At 36.5% G+C, this 23,254-nt stretch overlaps 1 protein-coding gene across 1 annotated transcript; it reads right to left on the bottom strand.

Annotated features, from left to right (window-relative positions):
* Nucleotides 1–3,097: 3,097 nt before the first annotated feature.
* HNF4G (hepatocyte nuclear factor 4, gamma) lies at nucleotides 3,098–21,939 on the bottom strand. The gene is made up of 10 exons (XM_009580117.1): nucleotides 21,812–21,939; nucleotides 18,696–18,864; nucleotides 16,991–17,085; nucleotides 13,256–13,362; nucleotides 9,213–9,368; nucleotides 6,895–6,982; nucleotides 4,637–4,789; nucleotides 4,219–4,455; nucleotides 3,611–3,733; nucleotides 3,098–3,216 (listed from the first exon to the last, which is right to left on the bottom strand). The coding sequence occupies exons 1-10, from the start codon at nucleotides 21,927–21,929 to the stop codon at nucleotides 3,098–3,100; spliced, it is 1,365 nt and encodes a 454-aa protein (XP_009578412.1). The 5' UTR covers nucleotides 21,930–21,939.
* Between the last annotated feature and the right edge of the window lie 1,315 nt (nucleotides 21,940–23,254).

Genomic DNA, 23,254 nt, shown 5'->3' with positions numbered 1-23,254 from the left:
ATCAACTAAAATGTTGTCATCATATTCTTTCATATGATTTCAGTATCCTGCTTGAGCAGGACAGTTGGACGAGATGACCTCCAGAGGTCCCTTCCAATCTCAGCCACTCTGTGATGCTGTGAATACTGTAAAGATGAAAGCATGTTTCAATTTTATACTTATACACAATATAAACGATATAAAGCATTGTCATTGTTTATGTAAATAGTCACAAAATTACCAAAAGGCAAATGTGTCATTTGGATCATTCATTTTTCTTTATTGAGCTTTGATGAAAAACAGTCCATTTGAAGTATTTCCGGCAGCCATTTCAATTCCAAATGCTCAACACAAAAACTTGGTATCAGAGTTCAAACATAAACTTACATCTCATTATAATTTAATATTTAACAAAGCTAATCATTTCTGATTTTTCATAATTAAGTTTACAAAAATAATGTTACATTTATAAAATAAATCAGCTTTTCCCAATAAATTACAGTGGTGTTCTTTTTATTCAAAAATGTAATATATCGTACAAAATAGATAACAACTTTTTGTCAGATAAAATATTAAAGTCTATTTTTCATCCAGTACATTTTGGCAGTGTATGAAAACATTTTATTGTACACTTGATATCTAAAGTACAGTGTGAAAACTAAACCCATTAAGCTATTATGCACATTGCTTATATAAGGCAGGGGTGCCCAGCTTGGGAACTACTTTTTATTTCCAGTTCAATGTTTTTAGTCAGACCAATACTGCCACATTTATGCAACTGACTTAATTGATCCGACCCAGTAAAGTCATGCAGATCCAACTTGAGACAAACCCTCTTTCTGTGACAAGTACACAAGCGATCCCCATCAGTCAACTTTTGGCCTCTCTCTCTCACTCATGCTTTACCTTTGTGTTTCCTCACAAAGTGTTGGTGGCCAACTTGTAAAAATAGCACAGTCCGGACACCCCTAAAGTTAACGGCAAAACTTCGGTACTTTATTCTGTCACAAAAACTTATATTAAAGGGGACTTGTGAAAAGAGCAATGCATTGATAAAAAATAAACAGTAACCAGCAAAAAGAAAAACACTCTAAAAAGCAAAAGGTAAATATTAAGAGCTAATGTATGCAGACTTTACAAAAGCAACTACTTTAAAATAACATAAAGAAACACAGCATCTACTCGGTGGTAAGTGTATTCTCATTAAAGCCTTTTGAATGTTCAGGTCAGCTCAGCATTTACTGTGCTGCATTTCCTGCCTGCAAAAATGTATCTGAAGAATTGTATCAGTTTGTTTGACCAACAAACCAGCGGTTTAACTACACCATCTTTGGATGCTGTGATTAATGCAGGTATCTGGTTCAGGATGATCAACATCTCACCTTGCAGAATTTCTGACTCCACTGTTTTCTCTTTGCAATAGTTCAGCAAACTGCAGTATTTTAGTCTCTTTTTTCTCTGTTTCTCTCTTACATAACTTCTGGGAAGAAAGTCTACTTTAAATTGCTAAAGGAAAATCATTGCTGTCTGGAATAAATAAAATGTGCAAAGTGGTGATTTTCTTATGACGTCAGTATTGTATGAACAACAGATCACTTTATAAATCATAATAGATCATTTTCACAAATTGTAACTAAGTGAGTATATGCCCAAGTGGGTACGTGTCACAAGGTCCCCTTTGTGTAAATCCACAGAGGGTACAAATCCAGATGGGTTATTATAGACTCCAGACACAAAACTTAGTCAATGTTGGATCCCCCCAGTCTGGAAGGGGAGGAAGAAGAGGAGGAGAAGGGGGCTCGTCACAGTAAGTTAATTCATCCCAAGCCTCTGAAAACTCTTAAAAATCCAGAGAACGAGTATTTGGTGTGCTGGCTATCTTCTGACTTGAAATACCGTGCCTCAAACCAGGAACAGCTGGAGCTGAACTCAGGCACGTCTGCTGCTTGAGTTAGTAAGGCACACCTCTCCAGACACAGAGCTACTACATAACTACAACTACTCTGTAGTGAAGTTTAGAGTGATTGCTGAAACATGCATTCACCAGCCAGTTAGGCAAATAAACACAATGGCTACATTTACACTAGTAAATCAAACAGTACAAAGTCTATACTCCAGCCCTGAGGTCAAGTGGCATGGTCTGGCCATACTCCTAACTATACTCTCTGTGCCCCTAAAGTGAGGCGGCCATATCCAAAGCACCTAGCGAAAAGTGTCCTAGACTGGCCTAATTCCCAAAACGTGCCCAGAAATTGTTTGGGAGAGTACTAGTTAGTCCTTACCAAAAAGCATACCAGTCGCTGTTCTAACAATTTAGCAATATAAATGCCTGTAATCGTGCCTCGGCACTGTCCAATTGACTGATATAGACATTACTGTGTATGCAGATTTTAAAAAGTCCTCAACCATATTTGCACGTGGCAGGCCCTCTGATTCATACAAATAGGTAAGCAGGGACGATTCAAGTCTTTTGTTGAACTTTTACTTGAAAAAAATGGTTCTTTCAAATCAAGATTTTTTTAAAAAAATTAATTGGGTATTTCTGTGCATTATTTTCTCCTATTTAATACATGTGCTTTGTTGGGTAGCCTACTGTCTTACTATTTAAGGAATCTTAGCTTTTGTTTGATTAACCCGCTTTTTCATGTCTACAATTCACAGCTAAACAAGCACTAACCAGTTCCATCACAATGAAAAAATTATATACATCTAAAACAATAATATTAAGACAACAACTAAAACAGGAAATAAAAAATTAATCTGTGCAGTTAAAAGATCTAAAAATAATGTCAACCTCTATACATATTTGTCAGACTGCAGTGTCCACAGTTACAGTTGTACGTGGCAGTCAGAACAGAGTATTACTTTCCAAATCATGAGGTGTTTTAAGAAACACCCACAGTAGTGGCTGGTGAGGAAATAATTTCCTTTATCATCCTGAGATTTCAAATGTGCAAGAGTCCTACCAATTTATCTAGTGCATAAAAAGGAAGAAAGGAAGGGGGGAAGGGGGGAAGGAAGGAAGGAAGGAAGGAAGGAAGGAAGGGAAGAAGGGAGGAAGGAAGGAAGGAAGGAAGGAAGGAGGGAAGGACAGAGCAAGACAGACAGAGAAACATTATCACAATGGTTTTTGTTTCAAAATAGATTGCTGTGCGATGACTGAAGCCTGATTTGTAGGCATTTTGTATTCTTGCCCAGAGCCTTGAGGAGGGGAAGGTAATGGAGTTTCTGGAGTTGCTGAAAAAGAATATAGAAAGAATTAAGTATTTTTATATTCTGGCCTACTCTGCATACACATATACCTACTACTGCCCCAAAAGGAAGTTCTGTTACATTTGGCATGCAGGTAAATATGATATTTTAATTATCAGAATTTTTAGTTTATTAAAAATTGTGCATGTGAAACCAATGATACATCAGAATGGTGCTGAATTTTTTAAATTAGATTAAATTCAGGTCAAAGTCTTTCACTTAAGACTGTTTATATACATACATTTTTAATGCACAATTAGTTTAATTTAAGGATAATGATGAAATAACTCTATGAGCACTGACAGGCCACCATTCTAATTAATATTTTTAACTGTAACAGTGAAATGTTATGACAGAAGGCTAACTTGCAATTACTTACAAATCTGTTCTGTATGTACAGGAGCAGACATTGAACTTATGAGGATAGTTTGGCCAGTTAACGGATCTTGGGCTAAGTGAGGATGTACTGGATGGTGCAGATGACTGGCATCATTAGAAGTACCTGCAAAAATAACACGAGCACATACCAATTCAAAAGAGCATGTTGTTGCCAGCGCTTTATATGGCAATAATTACATTTCTGTAGAGCAAATATTTTGATTGGCAATTTGAATGATTGCCTCTGGGTATTCATTAAACAATTTAACCAGACTTCAACCATATTAAGCACTGTGTTTATTTTCACTGTTTTGACTGCATTAACAGTGGATTTCATGAAATATTTGTAAGGGTTCTTCCATCTGCCTAGGCAGTTGTATGTCTAGATACCCAGCAATGACTAAGAAGTACACAGCACAATCTGAGGTTGTAGGACTGTAACAAATGAGCAGCCAAGACAAGAAGGCTTTAGCTAGCAATCATATGACTCAAAGCTCAGCCAGCAAGGCAGTGGTCAAAGTGCTTGCTTACATCATGATTCCCTCAACGTCCCAGCATGCTAAATTCAACACAATACAACATGGTAAATTTAACAAGTTGTTAGCTTACCTCCCAGTAACATCTCCTGAAGCAAACTGTCAATTTTAACAATTCCAAATAGTTTAACCAATTGTATTTGCTCAATCATTTGCCAAGTGATGCTCTGGAGTGTAGGCAGTAGAAGCAGAAGTTCTCCAAATCTTCCTCGGGAGTCATACTGACGGTCATTAATATAATCCTCTAAACTGATTTGGACTTGGAACCGCATGTTCTTAATCTTCATTGGATTACTCAGGCCCTTTGCATCTTAAAAAATGACAAAAACTTAAAGTCAAGGCAGATTATGATTTGGGAGGAGCATCTTACTTTTTTTCATTTTATTCTTTTCCATCCAGCCAGATAACATGAGCAGATGCTACATCAACAAAAATTACTTTAAATATAATCACATGTACAATAATTCTGAGACATATTTTCGAAAAGGTACCTGGATCAAAAAACACAATCGCTTTCAAGCAAGCGTACTCATTGTCGTCTATTTGAATTTCCTGGAAGGGTCGAACTAGTTCATCTAGAATTCGATTTGCCACTCGGCTGATCTCTACTTCAGTACTGTTGCGATGGATTATGTAATTGTTGCCTTGGAGAGAAAGAATACCAACATATGGATTGATATAAAGGCTTTGATGTGACATACTAGATGTAGCCCATTTTCAAATGCACCTTTTATTTTGCTTAATCAAATTGTTTTGGTTTTTTTTAAGTAATAACTCTCCTTTATACCCTACAAAACTGTTCTTTGCAAGTAGAGTATATGTGCAAAATACAGCTGTCACCCAGTAAATTATCTGTGCATGTAAATATGCCAACATGTACAGTTATTGATTAGTCTGCAAGACTGAGGTCCATATTTGAATGCACAAGCATGGAGCAAGTAGGCCTTTATCTTTACATAACAGACAAATATAATGGTAAACTGATCTTAAAATTTCATCTTCCCCCATTAAAATAATATATCCTAATCTGAATGATCAGGATTTGCCAATGGATAAAGAAGCCTTCTTCCAGAGGAGGCACCAGGAGTGTTTCTAACAGATGCTTCTGCCACTCCTCATAAGATTTAGAAACATCTTAAAATTTTCAGTAAAGAATGAATTTTCCCTGCTCTTTTAATTTTAAATTTTCATTTTGGAGAAGTCTCCATTATGGCATCTTAATTGACCTTCTGTCCAGAAATGATCTAACATAAGCAGTGAGAACAGTGGGAAAGCCACAGAGCTTCCAGAAGCCACCAAGCAGGTTTTCAAAGAAAAGCTGATGATTATATCACAAGAGATCTGTGCCAAAATGACTCATAAGCTATACAGGTATCTACCTCCAAATATCAGAAATAAGCCTTGGAGCCTCAAATTGTTTCTTCTTTCAGTATATATGCTGATGTTGGTGATGTTGACCATAATTTTCTGCTTATTATTTTCTCATTATTTGTCCTTATTACCTACTAATCCCAATAAAACTGCAAATATTTCCTTTTTATTTCTGTTAATTTTGCCTGTAAAACTGTATCTAGAGAAAGAACTAGGTTAAGAAGGTAATTTGTATAGTTTTTAATTTGAAAGGATTGCTGGTTAGAGTGGTATCTCCAGAACAAGCCCTTCCTGTCCCTTTAATGTTATGATATGTGTAAAAATAAACTCAAGCTGATTAAGAGCTATGAAAAGGCAGGCCCAAAGAGGAAGGAGAACAAGTAGCGGAAAAACCCCTTGTACCACATCACCAGTGAAGAAACTAGTTTGAGTTGATATTCCGCATAGTCTTGCTTCACATCAAAAATCCTGTCCAAGAAGACCTACCCATTTTCTCACAAAACAGCCCAAGTGCTGCACATGTTTAATGAGACCATTTTTGGCAGGGTGCACTTCAGACTGGCGGAGTACTGTGTCAAACAATGCTAACAAATGCCTCATCACATCACTATACACACAGGCACATATCTCATTGTATTACTGTGCCTCTCTGTTGTGTGAATGAAGGGAAGACAGGCTTCTACCATGCGACGACGTCCCCTTCCCTAACAGCCATGCTCTCTTTATATAACCCAGTGAAGGAGCCATTTCAAGTGACCAAGAATATGCTTATGCAGGCGTGACTCCTCACCGTGCCATGGATGCTTCCACCTCCCACATGGCAGGGAACAACAGGCATGTTGTTTACACGACGGCCATGTGGCGACTGTCAAGGCAGCAGTGAAAGGGCTCTTGGGAAAGCGAGTTGCAGGGAACAAGCTATCCAATTTTCTAGCCTGTAGGGTCTTCTCTGACTGTGTCTGAAGGGCTCTTGGGAAAGCTCCAGATAAATGATTTTCATGAAGTCTGAAATTAGTACCCAGGCCACAGGTTGGCTGCTCCTCTCTTAAGCAAAGATTTTTTTTTTTTTTATTGTCGTTTTGTTGTTTTTTTATGGGACAAAGGTGCAGAAAGGATGCTAATGTAAGGAGACAATTTGAGTTCCGGGCAAATTGTGGTTTCTGGTATCCAATAAACCTTTAGCTGTATTAACTCACAGGAAACTGTCCACCTGCTTTTGCTGGAACAGGCACGTGACATTATGTCATTAATAGCTATTTAGCATTCACAGAATGCATTGCTTTGACTGTACCAGAACAGTTGTCCCACTTAAGTGATTATATGGTTGCTAATGTACTATAACATCATCATTATTAATTAAAACAAAACCAATATTTACCTAAAAGTAAAATGTCCTTATACGCCATGGACCGTTTTGCTGCTCCAAGCAACAGGTGTTCCCCAGCATGTGCTCTTAGCAGGGCAACCTCAAGAAAAAAACAGCAAACTCATTAGAAGATAAAGCAGTAAGTTCCAATAAGGGCAAAAGAAATGAGGATGCACATTACCGTGAGTGTATTCGGCTATAGGTACATGCTTAAGATTGTTACGATTCTAATGTAAAATGTAAAGTGAATGTAAAAACCTTAACACTGTACTAACAGCACACTATAATTAGTCATCCTCTGTCACTTCTAGCATTTGGTCTAGATTTTAAACATATGGCTCTGCAAAATACTTCTCAATAAATACAATACTTGCATTTATTTCCTAGTGCCTATTCCCTTAACAAAGCTTTCTCTGGAATTTTAAGTTGACACTAAAGACTCTGGTGGGCTGGAATGAACTGTTACAGTAAATTCGGCACTATCAGTGTTTCATTTTTCTCACCTTGAATCAAAAATTTATGTGGCACTTAAAAGAGCTTTTTCTCCAACAAAGCCAGATATGCTAAAATATCCACCACAAAATATCTTCAACAAAGAAGAAACCTGATTCATACCAGGAAGGCACTTAAAAATGTGGTCATTAGTTTAGTCTTTGTCACCTATTTACTTTCCTTTGTTTTTAATGTCTGCTTGAAACTTCAGTGCTGGCCTCTATTTCCTTAAGGAACTCCTCTCTTGGCAAGTAATTCTTTTCTTATGAATCCAAGCCAATGCTTCATGAGTGATGTAAAGGTACACAGCACCTAGGAATACTTCACGTGTTAAGACTTTTCAGGTTCTCAGTAGAGTTAACTTATCTGCTCTGGCCTGCTCTATGGTTTATAAATCAGGCTGATTTCCAGATCAGGAATCATTTGTTCAAAAGCAGATGGTTTATTTTATAACTAAATGCACAACGCGCCTTAGAAAGAGGCTATCACAAATGCAAAAGTGGCATTTGTTTTAACTCCCAATACTTCTGTCACTACTCTTCTAAGGTACTTAAGGTTCCTCAGTATTTCCCAACGTATACTCTTCAAGCACTGCGGGGGTGTTTTCAGCCTATCTTTCTAAGCTGATTTTTTTTTTTTAAATACAGACAGGAACTTTTTAATGAGGTCTGATCCCTTCTCTATTCCTTCATGCCATCTTAACAATAAAAGCAGCGTTATTTTTGCTTGCTTTTGTTGCCCTTATGTAACCAATCCATTTAAAATTCCCCTTCTTTCACATGAACAGATTTTTAACTTATTCCAGTATGTTGAGCTTATGCACACATATCATATTCTGTGGGTCTGCAAAGACACCATTAAACTCCTATTTTAGGGGGTCTCCTGTGGCCTGAAACACCTCTATATTCCTGAGGAGGTGTATAAGAGGGAATGAGCTCAGTTTGAGTCTCAAACCGAAGGATGATCTAACCCTCCTTGCAGGATTTTGTTAAAAACTGAGAGAATGAAGAGGCAAAAAGGAGGAATTATTCAATTCGACTTCACAGAGTCATTTTCAAGCTGGATCAGATTTTGGTGGACTGGAATCAAGAGATCCTGAACCGTGAATTAACCTCCTGTCCAGGTGGCCGGTGAGAGAACTGCCTTCTGCAACATGGAGACACTGGTTCTGAGTGTGCCAGCACAACTTATTCTGAAACCCAGTGATGTATTAGGATATATTACAGATGTGATGACAGATCATCTCTCTGCCATAAAAACCCTTAAGAATTTTCAAGGTTTGATGCTTTTTAACCACACTCATTATATACAATATAATTTTAGTACATTGTATTATATGAAAGATTATTTGCTACGGATTGATAACAGTATGTTTGGCATTTGTTTGAGATTCTAATGGCTTTTATTTTTTGCAAAAAGAGAAGACCTGGTTCAAATTAAATAACATACTGCCTTAAACCATATTGTAATGAAAGGTGAACATGAAATAAATACTCTGCAAGGTCAGAAAAAAGCATGGCTTTTTTTACAAGATTTTTTTTCATTTTTGCATGCAGCTTGGTATCTCTGCTTCCAAAAGAATACAGAAAGCACAAAACACTGAAAGACATACTGGTTTGCTGCTTCTTTTTGTTAAGGTGCTAGAGCTTTATCAATTTCCCCTGGTTTTTTTGTGGTGGTGGTGGTGCTATTTCAAAACTTCACAAAATTTTAAGATGGTGGGTCTAGCACCCATCTCTATTCGATCAGATGAAAAATGAGTGTTTAATCATAACATTTAAATATCACAGAAATAACAGAACAGTAATTAATGTTCTCTCTTTGGTCTCCTCTTATACCTGGTCATCCAGAGGTAATTCACAGAAGCCTGGAATATATTTAGCCCATTCCACCAGGACCAAAAGTTGTTGCTTCATAGATTCACAGACATCACTAATACCAGCAATTTTCTTAACATTTATGTCAGTGCTAGCACCAGGACTGGAGATTGAGATCTGGCCATAAGAGAGAAAAAAAAAACCAATGTTAAACTTCATATGGTTGCATTTTCACTGGTTAACAGTGATATTTAAGAAAAAATCTCAGCTGTAATCATGCATACTCTTGAGAAATCCCTTGACCATATGGGCCATTAGTCTGCATGTAAATTATAAAATTTTATTTCTCATTATTATCAGCGTGTATTACAGTATGTTAAAAATTACACTATTCATATAATGATACAATATCTTCTCATTCCAAAATATTATTTTAATTACACTAGAACCCTTATTATTTGTAGGGAGGGAGGTGGTTTTTTTATTCCTTTAAAATGATTGACATTTACTTCATTTCAGAAAAAAAAGAGCTCATAGGGGCATGCAGTAACATTAAGGGCAAAGAAAGAGAGAGATAAAGGGGTAACATGTTCTTCTAGTGGAAAGATAAGTATCATTAACTTTAGAAGGTAAAACAGGGGGGTTTTAGTGCCTGTAGGAGAATGGTTTGTAATGATGAAGCAGCAGTATAGGTGGAGGCCTGAGACGTTTCAGAGCAAATGTAAAGGATATGAGTGTGCATTAGACCACCTCCAGTGAACAGTGTTCTGTGAAATAAGAAGAGAGCAATATCTTTCTGGGCCCGAAGCTGGGGCACTTTCAGATAATCACTGAGCCAAATCCTGAAATTCTTAATGACTTTTCAAGGAAAGGAACAAAACCAGGCTTGCTCTTAAGCCAGGCAGGAAAGACAACTTAAGATAAAACCAAGCCTGAAAAGAAAAGGTCAGTTTATAGCCGCTATCATACCAGGGAAGAGAAAGAAAAAGAAGAAAGAAAAAGAAAAAAGAAAAAGAAGAAGAAAAACAGAAAAAAGAAAAAGAAAAAGAGAAAGAAAAAGAGAAATAAAAATAAAAATAAAAATAAAAAGAAAAAGAAAAAGAAAAAGAAAAAAAGAAAAAGAAAAAAAGATCCCACCACAACAACAACAAAACCCCACCACTGTACAAGGCCAGTGAAACTGACTTTCACTTTACATTTTATTACAGAAAGCATACTGAGGAAATTCTGTAGTTTGATTATCTTTCCACCCTCCCAAAAAAATTGTTTGATCTTCCAATACTGTGTACCTACGAATTTCAGGATGGTGGATGCTATTTAGGTTGACTCCTACAAGATCCCCTTCATTCCAATGTTAAATTCCCCAGTGGGAACTGTGGTGAAACCCTATTATCCTTGGGTCGTCAAAGGAGCTGCATTTCTGAACTAAAGCTCAGTGCTTCCTACATAATTCAGTAGTCTAAAACACCAAAAACAGCTTAGATATTAATGGCAGTTAACCAGCTGAACATTAATTCTCAGGGAAATACAGCAGCTAGGCAGGTGAAAAAATCCTTAGACACGTAATTCAAAGGCTATCATGTAGGAAAAAGGTTAGACGTATTGTCTCTTTGTAGAAAGAGCATTTGTGAAATCCCTGCTATAATCATGAGTCCATTTCTGACATCTGTTTTATAAAAATGAAGTTGAAAATACTGAATATCATTCAGGTGAAAGCACCAGAATGATTCAGTCTAGAAAACCTTCAGTACAGAAAGAGAGTAAAGAAATCCAACATATTTCATTTTTTCCAGAAGAGTAAGAGGAGTCTTGATCATGATTCAAAAGAACCTACACTGAGAAGAAAGTTCCAATAGCAGAAGGTGCTCTCATCTACCAGAAAGATACCACCATGCACAAACTAGAAGTTAATTCAAGAAGGTAAAGAACAGGCAGATTGTTTAACCATTAGACTTACTGACTCAAGAACTTCATACATTGTCCTTCCTTTAATCTCTTTTAATCAAAGCTATGCATCTTTATAAATTACATCTTATAGGACAAACTATAGACTCTGTGCTGAAATTACTTGGTAAGCTTCTGGTGGGGATTCATGAGATGACTCCCATGGAGTTCATTATGAACTCCTAAGGTTGCATCTCTTCACAAACATATGAAGCTGTGAACTTTCCTCTTTCTATTTCTCTATTGCTTTAACCTGTCTCTCATTTCCGGGGTGCAACATGGGAGTCACTGACTTCCTAGAATCATAGACCAGCCCAGGTTAGAAGGGACCTCGAAAGATCATCTCATCCAACCTTTTATGGGGAAGGAAGCCTAGATGAGATCTAGCACCCTGTCCAATCGCACCTTGAAAACCTCCAGTGATGGGGAGTCCATCATGTCCCTGGGAAGGTTGTTCCAGTGATTGGTTGTTCTCACTGTAAAAAATTTCTTTCTTATATTGAGATGAAACCTCTCCTGGTGCAACTTGTACCCATTAATGACTTGATGAACATGATAATATAACACTATATCCCTATCGTCCTGAGAACCATCAGAGACACATGCCTTTACTCTTATGAGTTTCCAGCATGTCCCTTTCATATTTACACAATCCAGGAAGCCTCTCCTGTGTCTGCAGGAGAAAAATTGTGCTTGGACAATTTCCCCCTGTAAGGAATCTCCAGGGACAAAATAATTCATTTTCCCTATTTTAATATGAAAATTTTAAAAGGGATGAATGTCACCTTCTTCCTCATTTCACAGCTGAAGGACTTGGCCAATGATTTGTGACACTACCACCTCCTCCAAGTCTCTCCTCAGGACTGAACTCATCTTACAGACCCATTCGACTGACGGAAAAACAAGAACTTGTACGACTACTTTGCCATCATGTTAAGGTGACCCTTTGGTCTTTGAGGCCAAGAGTGTATCTTCACATATCCTTGGCATACTGGGAGTAATTCTCTCCTGCTACAACATACCAAATAATAAGTAGAATAAATTTTTGTGCATACACAAGGTGTTGTTTTAGGCCAGGAACCTACCAGCTGAAAATAACTTTATGGCAGGAAAGGCTGAGGATGTGATTCTGTTTAAGACAGCTCTTATTCCTGAATTGCATACAGCAGTTGGAAATGATTAAGGGACTAACACAAAAAAAGCACAATAAGCAAGTTCAAAGAATTACTAAGGATGTAAAAAGAGGTATATTTTTCATACTGTATAGGTATGAAAGGTAAGAAGGTGCATTATGTTCACCTAGTCTGCCCAGACATACAATATGTGCCAAAGACTATCACCAAGTAATTCCTGCATCAATTCTTTACAGACAGTTCCACCCTAAGAGAGATGCTGATAAAGGATGAGATTACAAAACATTTGGGGATGTATAAATCAGTCAGCATGAAATCATAAAGGTGGCAGTTAAATTCTAAGTAAGTTAGTAAGAGGTGCAAGAATGCAGAATCAATGACCATGATTTATCTGAGGTGCAGAAAAGGACTGGAGACTGTTCCATTCAGCAATTGATTGGATAGGGGGGAAAAAAAAAAAAGAAAATGAAGTTCAGATGAGACAAAGAAAATTTAAAAGTGAGATGTGAATAGGCTCTGCAGTTGGAACACTTCTGTTTGCCTTATTTATAATGTCTAAGGATATTAAAAATGGGATTTTCAAAAGAATGTAAGGAAATGAGTGTCCACACCCCTTTGAATGTAATGGCTTTGGACAATTTTTTCCCTAATGTTTCATGGGAAAGCCAGCCTCAAGGATAGATAGATGCCACCAGCTGCCTGATTTAAAAGCAACTAATTTAAAAGCAGTAAGAACCATAAAGCTTTATTAAGAAAGGTGCCTAGGACATATTGTCCTGGACAAAGTAGAATTTTTTTTATTGACTTTGCTTTAAGAATGTATTCTATTACTTATTCTTTCATTGGGAAGAGGAAGCTGGGTGCATTTTGAACTAGAAAAATGTAATCTCAATAATTATATTTAATACAATAAGAAGCTGAAAAGTATTTAACGTTAGAAAAAATGGTCTTAAAGTCATCACATAATTTTGTGATAGATCTCAGTACCTGACGGGAGAGTGTCTCAGCTTGTGACAATGTGCTAATAGAGGGAATGTTGCAGCCATCAAAAGTGTTTCTTCTCGTACTTATCCTGTCCCGTTCATTTTGTACAGCTGGAAAAGAATAATAATCTCATTTATTGACTTGTAGGCATTGCCACACAATATCATTTCAGAAGTTTACTAGATAACTATAAGAATCAAAAGGTATGACATTCAAAAAAGACCTTGTGCTTTTAGCTCTGAGTAATGAGGAAGGATGACAATACATGTTTATGCATACTGTTTGCCTGTGAAAACTACGTATAAATAATTGTACACAGATACTGAATCATCAGCACTTTTGTGACTGGCTTTATTAAGTAAACCCTCTTTCTTCCTTTGAACATGCTGTCGTTTTGTTATTTTAACCAATTTAATAAGTGAGGCTTTATGATAATGGTAGGAATGGACATCTCCAGACTGCTGAACAGGTCAAGAGGTACAGCACCACCACTGACAAGATGTCTCAGTCAGAGGAAGTGTGAAAGCCCTACTCCTGCTCTCCTGTGAGAAACCCTGAAACAGGAATGAATTATGAACTTAATCCCCTAGTAAGATAATTTTGAAACTTAAATCTCATGCTACTCCTCAGTGACATTACATTCCTAGACAGTTTACAGAACATTAACTAAGTAAAAAAAAAAAAAAAGCACCAAAAAAGTTTCAGGCTGATAAGTTTTGTCTCATGGGGTCCAAAAAAGGCAGTTGAAAGGGCTTTGGATAAAGAATCCTTAATCAGCACATGCAAGGCTTATGAAGCAACAAGGCTTACTTTTGAATTGAAGGAAGAAGAAAAAATAAAACTATCAATCAGATTTTTCTAAAACCTAGATCATGTCCAAGGTCAGGCCAAAGAGAAAAGAAAAGAAAAAAAAAAGAATTGTGCTGATCAAAATCTTTTTATTGCACAAGGAATCTCATCATCTTTTAAGAGCAGCAGCTTTATTTCCAAAGATATGTTTGCTATTTTGTGGGAAACAATCTGCATTACAGAATTTAGGAGTAGTACCAAAGGCTTCAATAAAAAAAAAAAAATATTCTATACACGGAATAGTTTTCAGCATTTATCTGAACAATGCACATAGTTTATTCCAGAGGTGTACTAACTTTTTGCCAAGGACACTCACTGATGGGCCTTTTATTAAGGTCACAGTAAGAAATGTTGTGCAGTGATAAACACAAAGTGCTAAATGTTCATGTAGACAGGAAACAAAAAATATAACCTTTTTTAAAAGAATGGAGAAAAAACCATTCACTGAATCTCAGCAGCTTAAGTGCTACATAGATAATTAAAATAAGGTCAGTGCTGATTAGTAGTAGAAAAATAGTAAGCTATTCTGTCAATCACTAATGAAAGTCACTGGTGGAGCACTTTGAGAATCATGGGGAAATGCTTCAGTTTTCTCCTGCATATGCATAATTGCGGATTATTAGACTGGATTGTCTATGTTGGTAAAGCCTTTTTGTCAGTTCAGGCTAAAATTGCCTTAAACAGAGACTCCATGAGGAAGGGGGAATATTTGCTCAGAGGGCTTCTATAGCTTTTAGCAGCTGAAGCCTTTCTCACCTTCGCCCTGAAAAAAAGAAAGCGATTTGCTAGAAACAAGCTGGGAAACTATCGTATAGACTATGCTACACTTTATGCTATGAGACATCCCCTGACGGTGCAGAGAGGTATATAACAACACACAAGCAGTGAAATTTACAGTTCAGCATTTTGAATTATTTTAGCACTGGGAAGCCTTGAATAAACATGGCTCAGATGCAATGAAAAATCAAAGTTTTATAGGTAGTGGGACCAGAGGAGGCACAGCAGTGTAAATTAGGTTAAAAGTTTTGTGCAGGATATACTTCACTTTGTAAACATGAGTCAGCAGCGTGCCTCGTGGCAATGTCAGCTAGCCATGCAGCGGGCTGCATTAGCATGTTGAGATAAGTGATTATTTCTCTGGTTTAGGTTCCCCAGTACATGAAAGATGCTGGAAAGCTGGGCAGTATCCAGCGGAGGGCTATGGAGATGTAACCCACAAGATACACAAGGTGAAGCAGAGAGAGGCATCTTTGTTTATGTGGAAAAGAGAGGACCAAGGCGGAGGTGGGGATCTTGTTTTCTGTAGTTTACAGAAAAAGGAGCCAGATTCTTCTCAGATACACAGTGAAAGGACAAGAGGCAATGGACACTACCCTAATTGCAGTAAGACACATTCCAATTAGCTATAAGGAAAAAACTCTTCCCAATGAGGGTGGTCAAGCACTGGAAGTTCCTGAGAGAGGTTGCGGAATCTCCCCTCAGGGACTGTATAAACCTGGCCGGACAGAGTCCCAAGCAACCTGACTGAACCTAGAAGTTAGCCTTGCTTTAAATGGGGGCCTGGACTAGATGACTTCCAGATGTCCCTTCTGAGCTAAACTATTCTTTAATTCCAGGTTTTGAAAGTCTGTGAGGCTCTGCTTTTTGCAAAACTTCTAGGGCTGCTGTGGACACACAGGTCGTCCCTTTTATTCATGTCAGCTTGATAATATATATAAAATATGTTAACAATTTTAATGGCTCAAATTCCAAAAGGCTAAACTGTGTTCAAGGAGATCCACAAGAACAAGCAAACCTATTTCATACATAAACAGTGTAAGACTGTTTAGAATATCCACATCCAGCTGCAAGGAGAAAATCCATTTTACCTCATACCAAAACCTGATGATTAGCAAAGCAGCACTATAGCATAGATATATAAAAGCATAAAGAAACAGCTTTCTTTATCTTAGGAAAATTATGTATAGACAAAAATATAATAGACTAGTTACAGTATAGGAGAACTGCACACCTCACATTGCAGACTGGCCTTCAGGCAGATATACCATGCTCCCAAGAAAATAGGTGGCAAAGGTTGTGATGAAAGAACCATTTTTGAGTGCTTATTTGAACCAGATCAGGATGCCTTTTGCCTCTACGTCATAATTGCCAGTGAAGCAACAGTCTGAACAACCCGATACAAGAATCCTCTGATATTCCCACTGCCTTTCTTTTACTATTGCTCTGCTCTTGTGGTCGTCTGGTCCTTCCACTTTGATGGGAGGATCACTGTGACACCCATGTTTCTTCATGTCTGTCAGTGAGATGCATAACAACATCTTCCCATATTAAGCCCTAATGAGATTAGAAATTTTTTCAATTAATCTGGACACTCTGCTGACAGCTACCACTACTGTTCTCACCACTACTTTTTCACTCAACTTCACACTCCTTCCTCTGGCTTAAATGCTTCAAACATTTAAATTTAAGGGGAGAACCAGTAAATTGGTTACTTAGATTACTTAGATAGGGTAGAAACAAAATCCCAGATTGAGATTTTATCACACAAATTTAGTAAAAATTAAAACTAAAATCTCACACTTTTAAATTTTCCAGGATATGGCTGAACACTTAGAAATCAGTGAATTTTGATGCCAGGATTCATAGATTAAACAGTTGCAAATTCACTTTAAACTCATAGATTTGCTAATGCTCAGTGTTAGAACTGCTTACCCACCTGAAAATTAGATGATGCATATTTCACCTCAATATAAAAGCATTTCTCCATCATGAAGGCATTATAGCAGACTTTCCATTGAATAGTTCTGCTGGAGTTTTTTAGAATTTTTATTACATTTTAAAAATCAGATTATTTCTCTTTGTATATCAAATAATAAATGATTCTATTACCTTCTTTTTTCATCCCTGCTCGAAAACACTTTTTTAAACGACAATATCTGCATTGATTCCTTTTGTCCTTGTCAACGATACATTGCCGGTTGAATCTATCAGAGACAAGAAAAGGTAAATGTATAAAACATTAATACAGCAGCACCCTGATTATGAAGAAAAAAAAACCCAACTAATTTGGCCTGTCAGAACAATGTCTATAACCACAGACTTTCTTCTTCTGTTGTGGTTTTTTTTTTTTAATTTTTTATTAATCAGTCTTGAGAGGTGTTTCATACCTGCTTGGTTTGCAGGAATATATGTGTGTGTATAGACACATATATGCATTGGAATGGGCAAGTGTGGAAAATTTTGGAGTTATGTGCATTATTTACACCTCAGTTTATTTGTGAGATATGTCAGTAACTGGCTGCATCAAATGGCAGTGGGGGAAAAAAACAAGAAAAGCTACAAATAGAAAAAGGAAAGGACAATGAAGGAAAATGCCAAGTGTCACTGGCACGGAGTACCCTTGGCTGGCAAAGTTTACTCCTCCAGGGAGATACCAACGAACAAGCTACATGATGTATCATTAGAGATGACAACCTAAACAGGAAATGGGAGGAAAATTTTCTAACACCACAATGAAATAAAGACATAAGGAAACGACAGAGCATGACACTGCAAGAAGGCTTACCCCAGCTCTCAAGCACATTACAGGTGTGCTTAAGGGGAATGCATATGAGCCATCCCCCCTCTCCCTGTTTGCTTCTGCCTTTTTGCTGTGCATGTCTTTGTTAGATAAATAGATCTATGATGTTTTGCAGATCTCTTATTGAAATCACTTATACCAGCTCTTGTCACACCACTTTAGGGGTATGTCTATGCTATGTGACTGTGGTATGTCTATAAGGGAGAGATTTCCTTACAAGAGTATTAAGCAACCAAGGAAGAGTGTAGCAAAAAACATTTCCGGTAACAAGCCATTCTTACAAAATGTTTTCTCCTTTGGTGATTTGGCTAAACTCACAGAGGTTTCCATATATTCTGTGCACGGCTTAAAACTGACGTTTTATGGACTTGTACATGCACAGAGCAATTCGTCAAACATGGTGCACAGACTTGCAGTGTGATAATTTGGGCAGCCAGACATCCGGAAATTAGCAGATTGCCATTCAGACTGACAGGGGGGAAAACGGTCACTCAAAAGAGCAGTGTGTCACCAAAGTGGGAAGATGTGCAGATGTGCTTATACAGCCCTTAAAACAAGACTCTTAAATCTTAGACTTTCAATTCAGAAACTGCCTACATAAGAAAAAAAAATGAAAATAATTTTTAGAAAACAGTTAAGAAATACATTTTTCACATTGCCAGTGAAAATATGAGAATTTTTCCGTTTGTGTTTCCCCCCCCCCCCAGAAGATTACCTTTGTAATCATAAATAAAAGAGTGAAACAGCTCTTGAGTGATGTAATATCAAAAATATCAAGAGACATCTGGAATGTAGTATCTGGAATGTGTAATATCAAGTAGTTTCGAATAAAAGACATTTTTTCCAATCATAAGAATATACCATGAACCACATGCTCATCAAAAATGCTGGATAGAATTCCTTAAGAAAAAGCTGAAAATATCCTGACATAGTTCTGAAAAATCTGAAAATGTCTGAATGTAATTTTTGCTTACATTCATTAATTTAGTGCCTTTAGACAAACTTTTGAAATACCTGCATGTATAGATGTGATTTTTCCGTATACTGCGTCTAAAAAATCCCTTGCATCCATCACAGCTGGAAGCACCGTAATGTTTTCCGGTCGCTCGGTCTCCACATATTGCACAGAGACTACTGACCCCATTGTCAGCAGCATCCATGTTCACAGCTTCTCCTGAACTGTCTAAGGAGAGGCAAGAACAACATACATAGTTACGGACAAGACTTTCAACAACCACCCCATGAACAATTTGTACTTAAACGGTGGCTTTTTCTGGCCTTTTCTTTTAATTGCCACTTATTATTTATATAGCACGGCGTATCTGATTACATCTGGTTCTTATTCAGATGAACACTTTCAAAGTTATGGAGATGTTAACAGAATTTAAGAAGTTCGTAACAACAAATAATTTTATTCTAAACTCTTTCCAACTAAAAGAGGTTAAAAATTAAAGTCTAACTCTGCATGTATAATTACGTATACATTCTTACTAACATGAAGAGGAACTTTGGCACAAAGCAGTGTTGCCTAGTTAGTTGGCAAAGATCTTGTATATCAGTTCTCATAGGAGCTGGCAATAACTGGCAACTATCATACAAAGATACAACTGCATACGTGACATTAAAAAAAAAAAAGACAAGACAGTTTTTGTACAATACTTAAAAAAAAAAAAAGCATGCTAAGAGGACTGTCTAAGTGTTATTTCCTTGAACAAATTCTCCAAAGGAACATTGTGCTGACTTTACTTGCACAAGAGAATATTAGCTACATGATTAACAATTAGTCACTGAATATGGTAAACAATACTGAAGACATTCAACTGAAATCAAAACAGACATATTTATTCTTCTTTGAGTCACAATGTTTAACAGACGTGTTCAAAGAAATAATTGCAAAATAGCTTTTTCTGTTATGCTTCTGGTTTTACAAAAGGAAAGCTGTTTGCAATATGCCCTAAACATTTTAGTTGTTCAGTCAGGGATAGTGCCACATTAATTAGTTATTCAAACATGCATTCAAAAGTCAAGTACATGAGTTCGTGAACAGTGGACAGGTTGAAAAGTAAAACTGTTAATATTGATATATATTATCATTCATATTGTACTAGATCCAACTGAAATGTATTATACAAATATATCATAAAATTTTCATTTTGTCCTGAAGAGCTTACAATTTAAACAGAGTTCTTTAGATAACGAGAGAAGAAGCAACATTTTTTGCTGTTTTACAGAGACGTAATTGATAGGAATTATATGAAAAATTGATTAAATAAAAATGAAATCTTAAAGGTAAGAATTCAGTTCTGTAAAGATTTTATTTTAAAACTAGGTTTGTCATGACTGGAAAATTATTTTTAGAAATGGGTTACAGAGTTACTTTGGCTGGAAAAATACAAAACCTTTCTTTTGGAGTTTTATAATTTTGTATCATAATGATACAGCAGAATAGTTAAAAATACAATATTTAAATTTAATGATGAAATATTTCATAGCAGTATAACTTGTGTATATATATAAGGATATACTTATTTTCCTTGGTATTATTCTGAAACAAAATGTCTGGGAAATTGACCTGATTTTGCGAAATTCTTTGATTTCAACAGAATTACATAATCTGCCTGAATGTGGCTTGTTAAACTTCTCTGAATGTTTCTAATTAATTTAGACAGCTGGAAAAGACACATAGGAAGGTTCATAAGAGGCAGCTTTCAGTTCCAGACTAGCACTGTAGCTACAAGACAGAATTTGTAAATTCTGTAATTTTATAAATTCTGTAAGAAAATACTTAGGCTAAACTCAAAGCCAACTCTAAACAGAAAAAGGCTACACGTAATAACTAATAATTATCAAACTAATCACTTACAGTGAATAATTTAACTAGCTTTATCACCAACACATAATGCAACACAGCATAACCTCCTTAATCTGCTTTCCCATTTTATGTAACATTAACAGATCTGAAAAGGTGCTATTCAGCAAAAAACAAATGACCAATGAAATCACCCATATTAGAACAAAAAGTAGAGAAATCATCTAAAAGTTGCATAATCATTGTTGATATCTTCAAAATCACTTAGGGCATAAAGGTTTGTTTTTCCTTCCTAAATCAATAACCAAATCTACCTTTCTGTTTACTAAGCTTGCTGTAAAGTAACATCAGAAATTCAAATAAAACTTCAAGCCCAACAATAAAAACTGACTTAGGTTCTATATGGCAGGAATATGTGGAAATGCAGGTGCTAAGTATTTTTCCTGAAAATCATTAAATATTTGTTCTGCCTTTTAAAAATACATATTATAATAGATCTATGAATTATACTTTATGATACAATAAAACAATTTGTAAGTATTAGAAGATTTGGAAAGCCATTTTAGAGTAGTTTAATTTGCCCGATACTTTTCTTCACTTTAATAGACTGACATTTCCTTTTTTTTTTTTGGTCAGTACTCAATGATGGCAGAATGAAATGGTGTGCTTCCTATTTCAAGCATAACTTACTGATACAATTTTGCAAAAAATTATTGCATTAAAAATTCCACCTAAAGTTAAAGTGTTACATTAGCCAAATGCAAATAGTTTTTCTCAGCTAAACATTAGCCTTCAGAAAGCCAATGTGATTTTTTTAAAAAATCGCTCTAGTTCATATATACACATACCTAGAAAGGCTAGATTAACATTTAAATAAATAAAATATTAGTCCAACAATTAGAAACTAGGCATCAAGAAACAGTAGCTAATTTTTTTCACAAGCCTCTGGATAATTTTGTCCTGTCCTTCCCAATGTTATATACAAAATATACTTTCATGTCCAAATTGTCAATACTAGTTATTCATTTGTTTTACAGTAAATAAAACAACTGCTGAATACACCATTTTCTTCCTTTGATTAACTGACTGGTGACAGTACAGTTCAGTTACTTTATTACATATAACCTCTCTTTTATTGTCCTTAACGTTAAGAATTATAATGTTATTAACTTAGTGATGAAGTGTAAAAGAGCAGATTTGTAGTTTGAAAACAACCCCCAAATGCTCCATTAATAAAACATTTAGCTAACACCTTATAGCATTACTAAACTTCATTTTTTCTGTTAACTGGCTTGATTTTGCATCACGGAGCAGAACTCACCATTGCCATTATACAGAATCTGCATAGTTTCGAACTCCAGTGCCGTATATGTCGGATCTAAAACTTCACTGTAGTTTGCCATTTCCATGTCTAGTATTGGTTCCGAGAGCCTCATCATTGAATGCAAAACCAGTGAAAAAGCTGCTCAAATGTACAACCTTCCCATTCTGTTTCACAGTGATTGATAAACCAAAGTTAACTATAACTGTGTCACTTACGTGCTGCAATGGGAGGAGCTGGAAAACTGCTTCTGCATGCTATATTCTATCTGGTTTTTTTTTCCTTTTATGATACAGTGCAACCCTTCCGATAATCTTGGAATGCTTTATGGAATAACCTTATCAGGAGTTGTACTGGTTCCAGTTCTTGAGTGAACCCAAGGACGTGCAGGAAGCTTCCTATCTCCTATGCCCTGCTACACATTTTGTTGTCAATGTGTGGTATAAACACTCCTAAACAAACCACTCTGGTTGTTCTATGTAAAGAGACTGTAGGTTCATATGCCATTTTGCTCTCTCTCTTCAGAACAATAAGGAAATGTAATACAATTATGGAATATCCTCATACCCAAAACATCTATCACCATATTTTAAAAGACAGCTGCAAAACCTCCCATTTTTACAACTGTTCTTTAACAGCGGCACTGAGCTGGCTTTGTAGGGACGCTTAACCAGGGCTTCAAGCAACACAAGCTCTGCAGCAAGAAAGTCGAGTTTATAGATCGCCTCCATCACATACTATGTTGCTGCAATGGCTCTAAGCAGTGGACCTTGCACACTCTCAGAAGGTGGCTTCCTGCTCCAACTCTTCTTCACACAAGATGTGATGGCAGCATGTTGTTTTCAAGCACCATTGAGATGCACAGGGAAAAAAAGTCATTCACCTTCTCTGAAAAGAAGAATCTCTGGGTAGGTCCACTGCTCATCAGTTGGTACACATGGCATGTACAAACCCAGTTAAAAACCCTCCTGTAACACTGCTGTGCAAAAGACATCTGTGCAAAAGAAAGCTGAATTTCACTTGCTAATCAGGTATTTTTAACTGCTGGATAGCAGAATTTCAAATGTTATTACTTCTCAAAAAATTCTTTACAGAAGACTACCCTTTACACTGCTGACCAACAGTTACATTAAAGATTACATATATAGGAAAACTGTCCAGTTTACGTTAATTAACAAGAGCCAATAACTGTATGTAGAGCATCAAAATGCTTATTTTTGCCTGCAGTTGCTGTTCAATAAAAGCTGCAAAATGGCACCATAAAAAACTACCTGATTAAAAAAAAAAGAAAAGCAATTGGTGACAGACAAGCTACTGATGAAAAAGGAAAATTTACAGGAAAAGACCTAGGAAAAAAGCAGTCCAAAATTCATCCTTCTAATTTCCACATCCCCAGGGCTACCTGAGAGTCACAAATCATCCTGTCTCCTTGCGGACACATGG

The sequence above is a fragment of the Fulmarus glacialis genome, unplaced genomic scaffold (assembly GCF_000690835.1).
Source record: "Fulmarus glacialis isolate BGI_N327 unplaced genomic scaffold, ASM69083v1 scaffold8606, whole genome shotgun sequence".
NCBI lineage: Eukaryota > Metazoa > Chordata > Aves > Procellariiformes > Procellariidae > Fulmarus > Fulmarus glacialis.
Note: the sequence above shows the minus strand (reverse complement) of the source record. Positions and strands in the feature narration are given on the sequence as shown.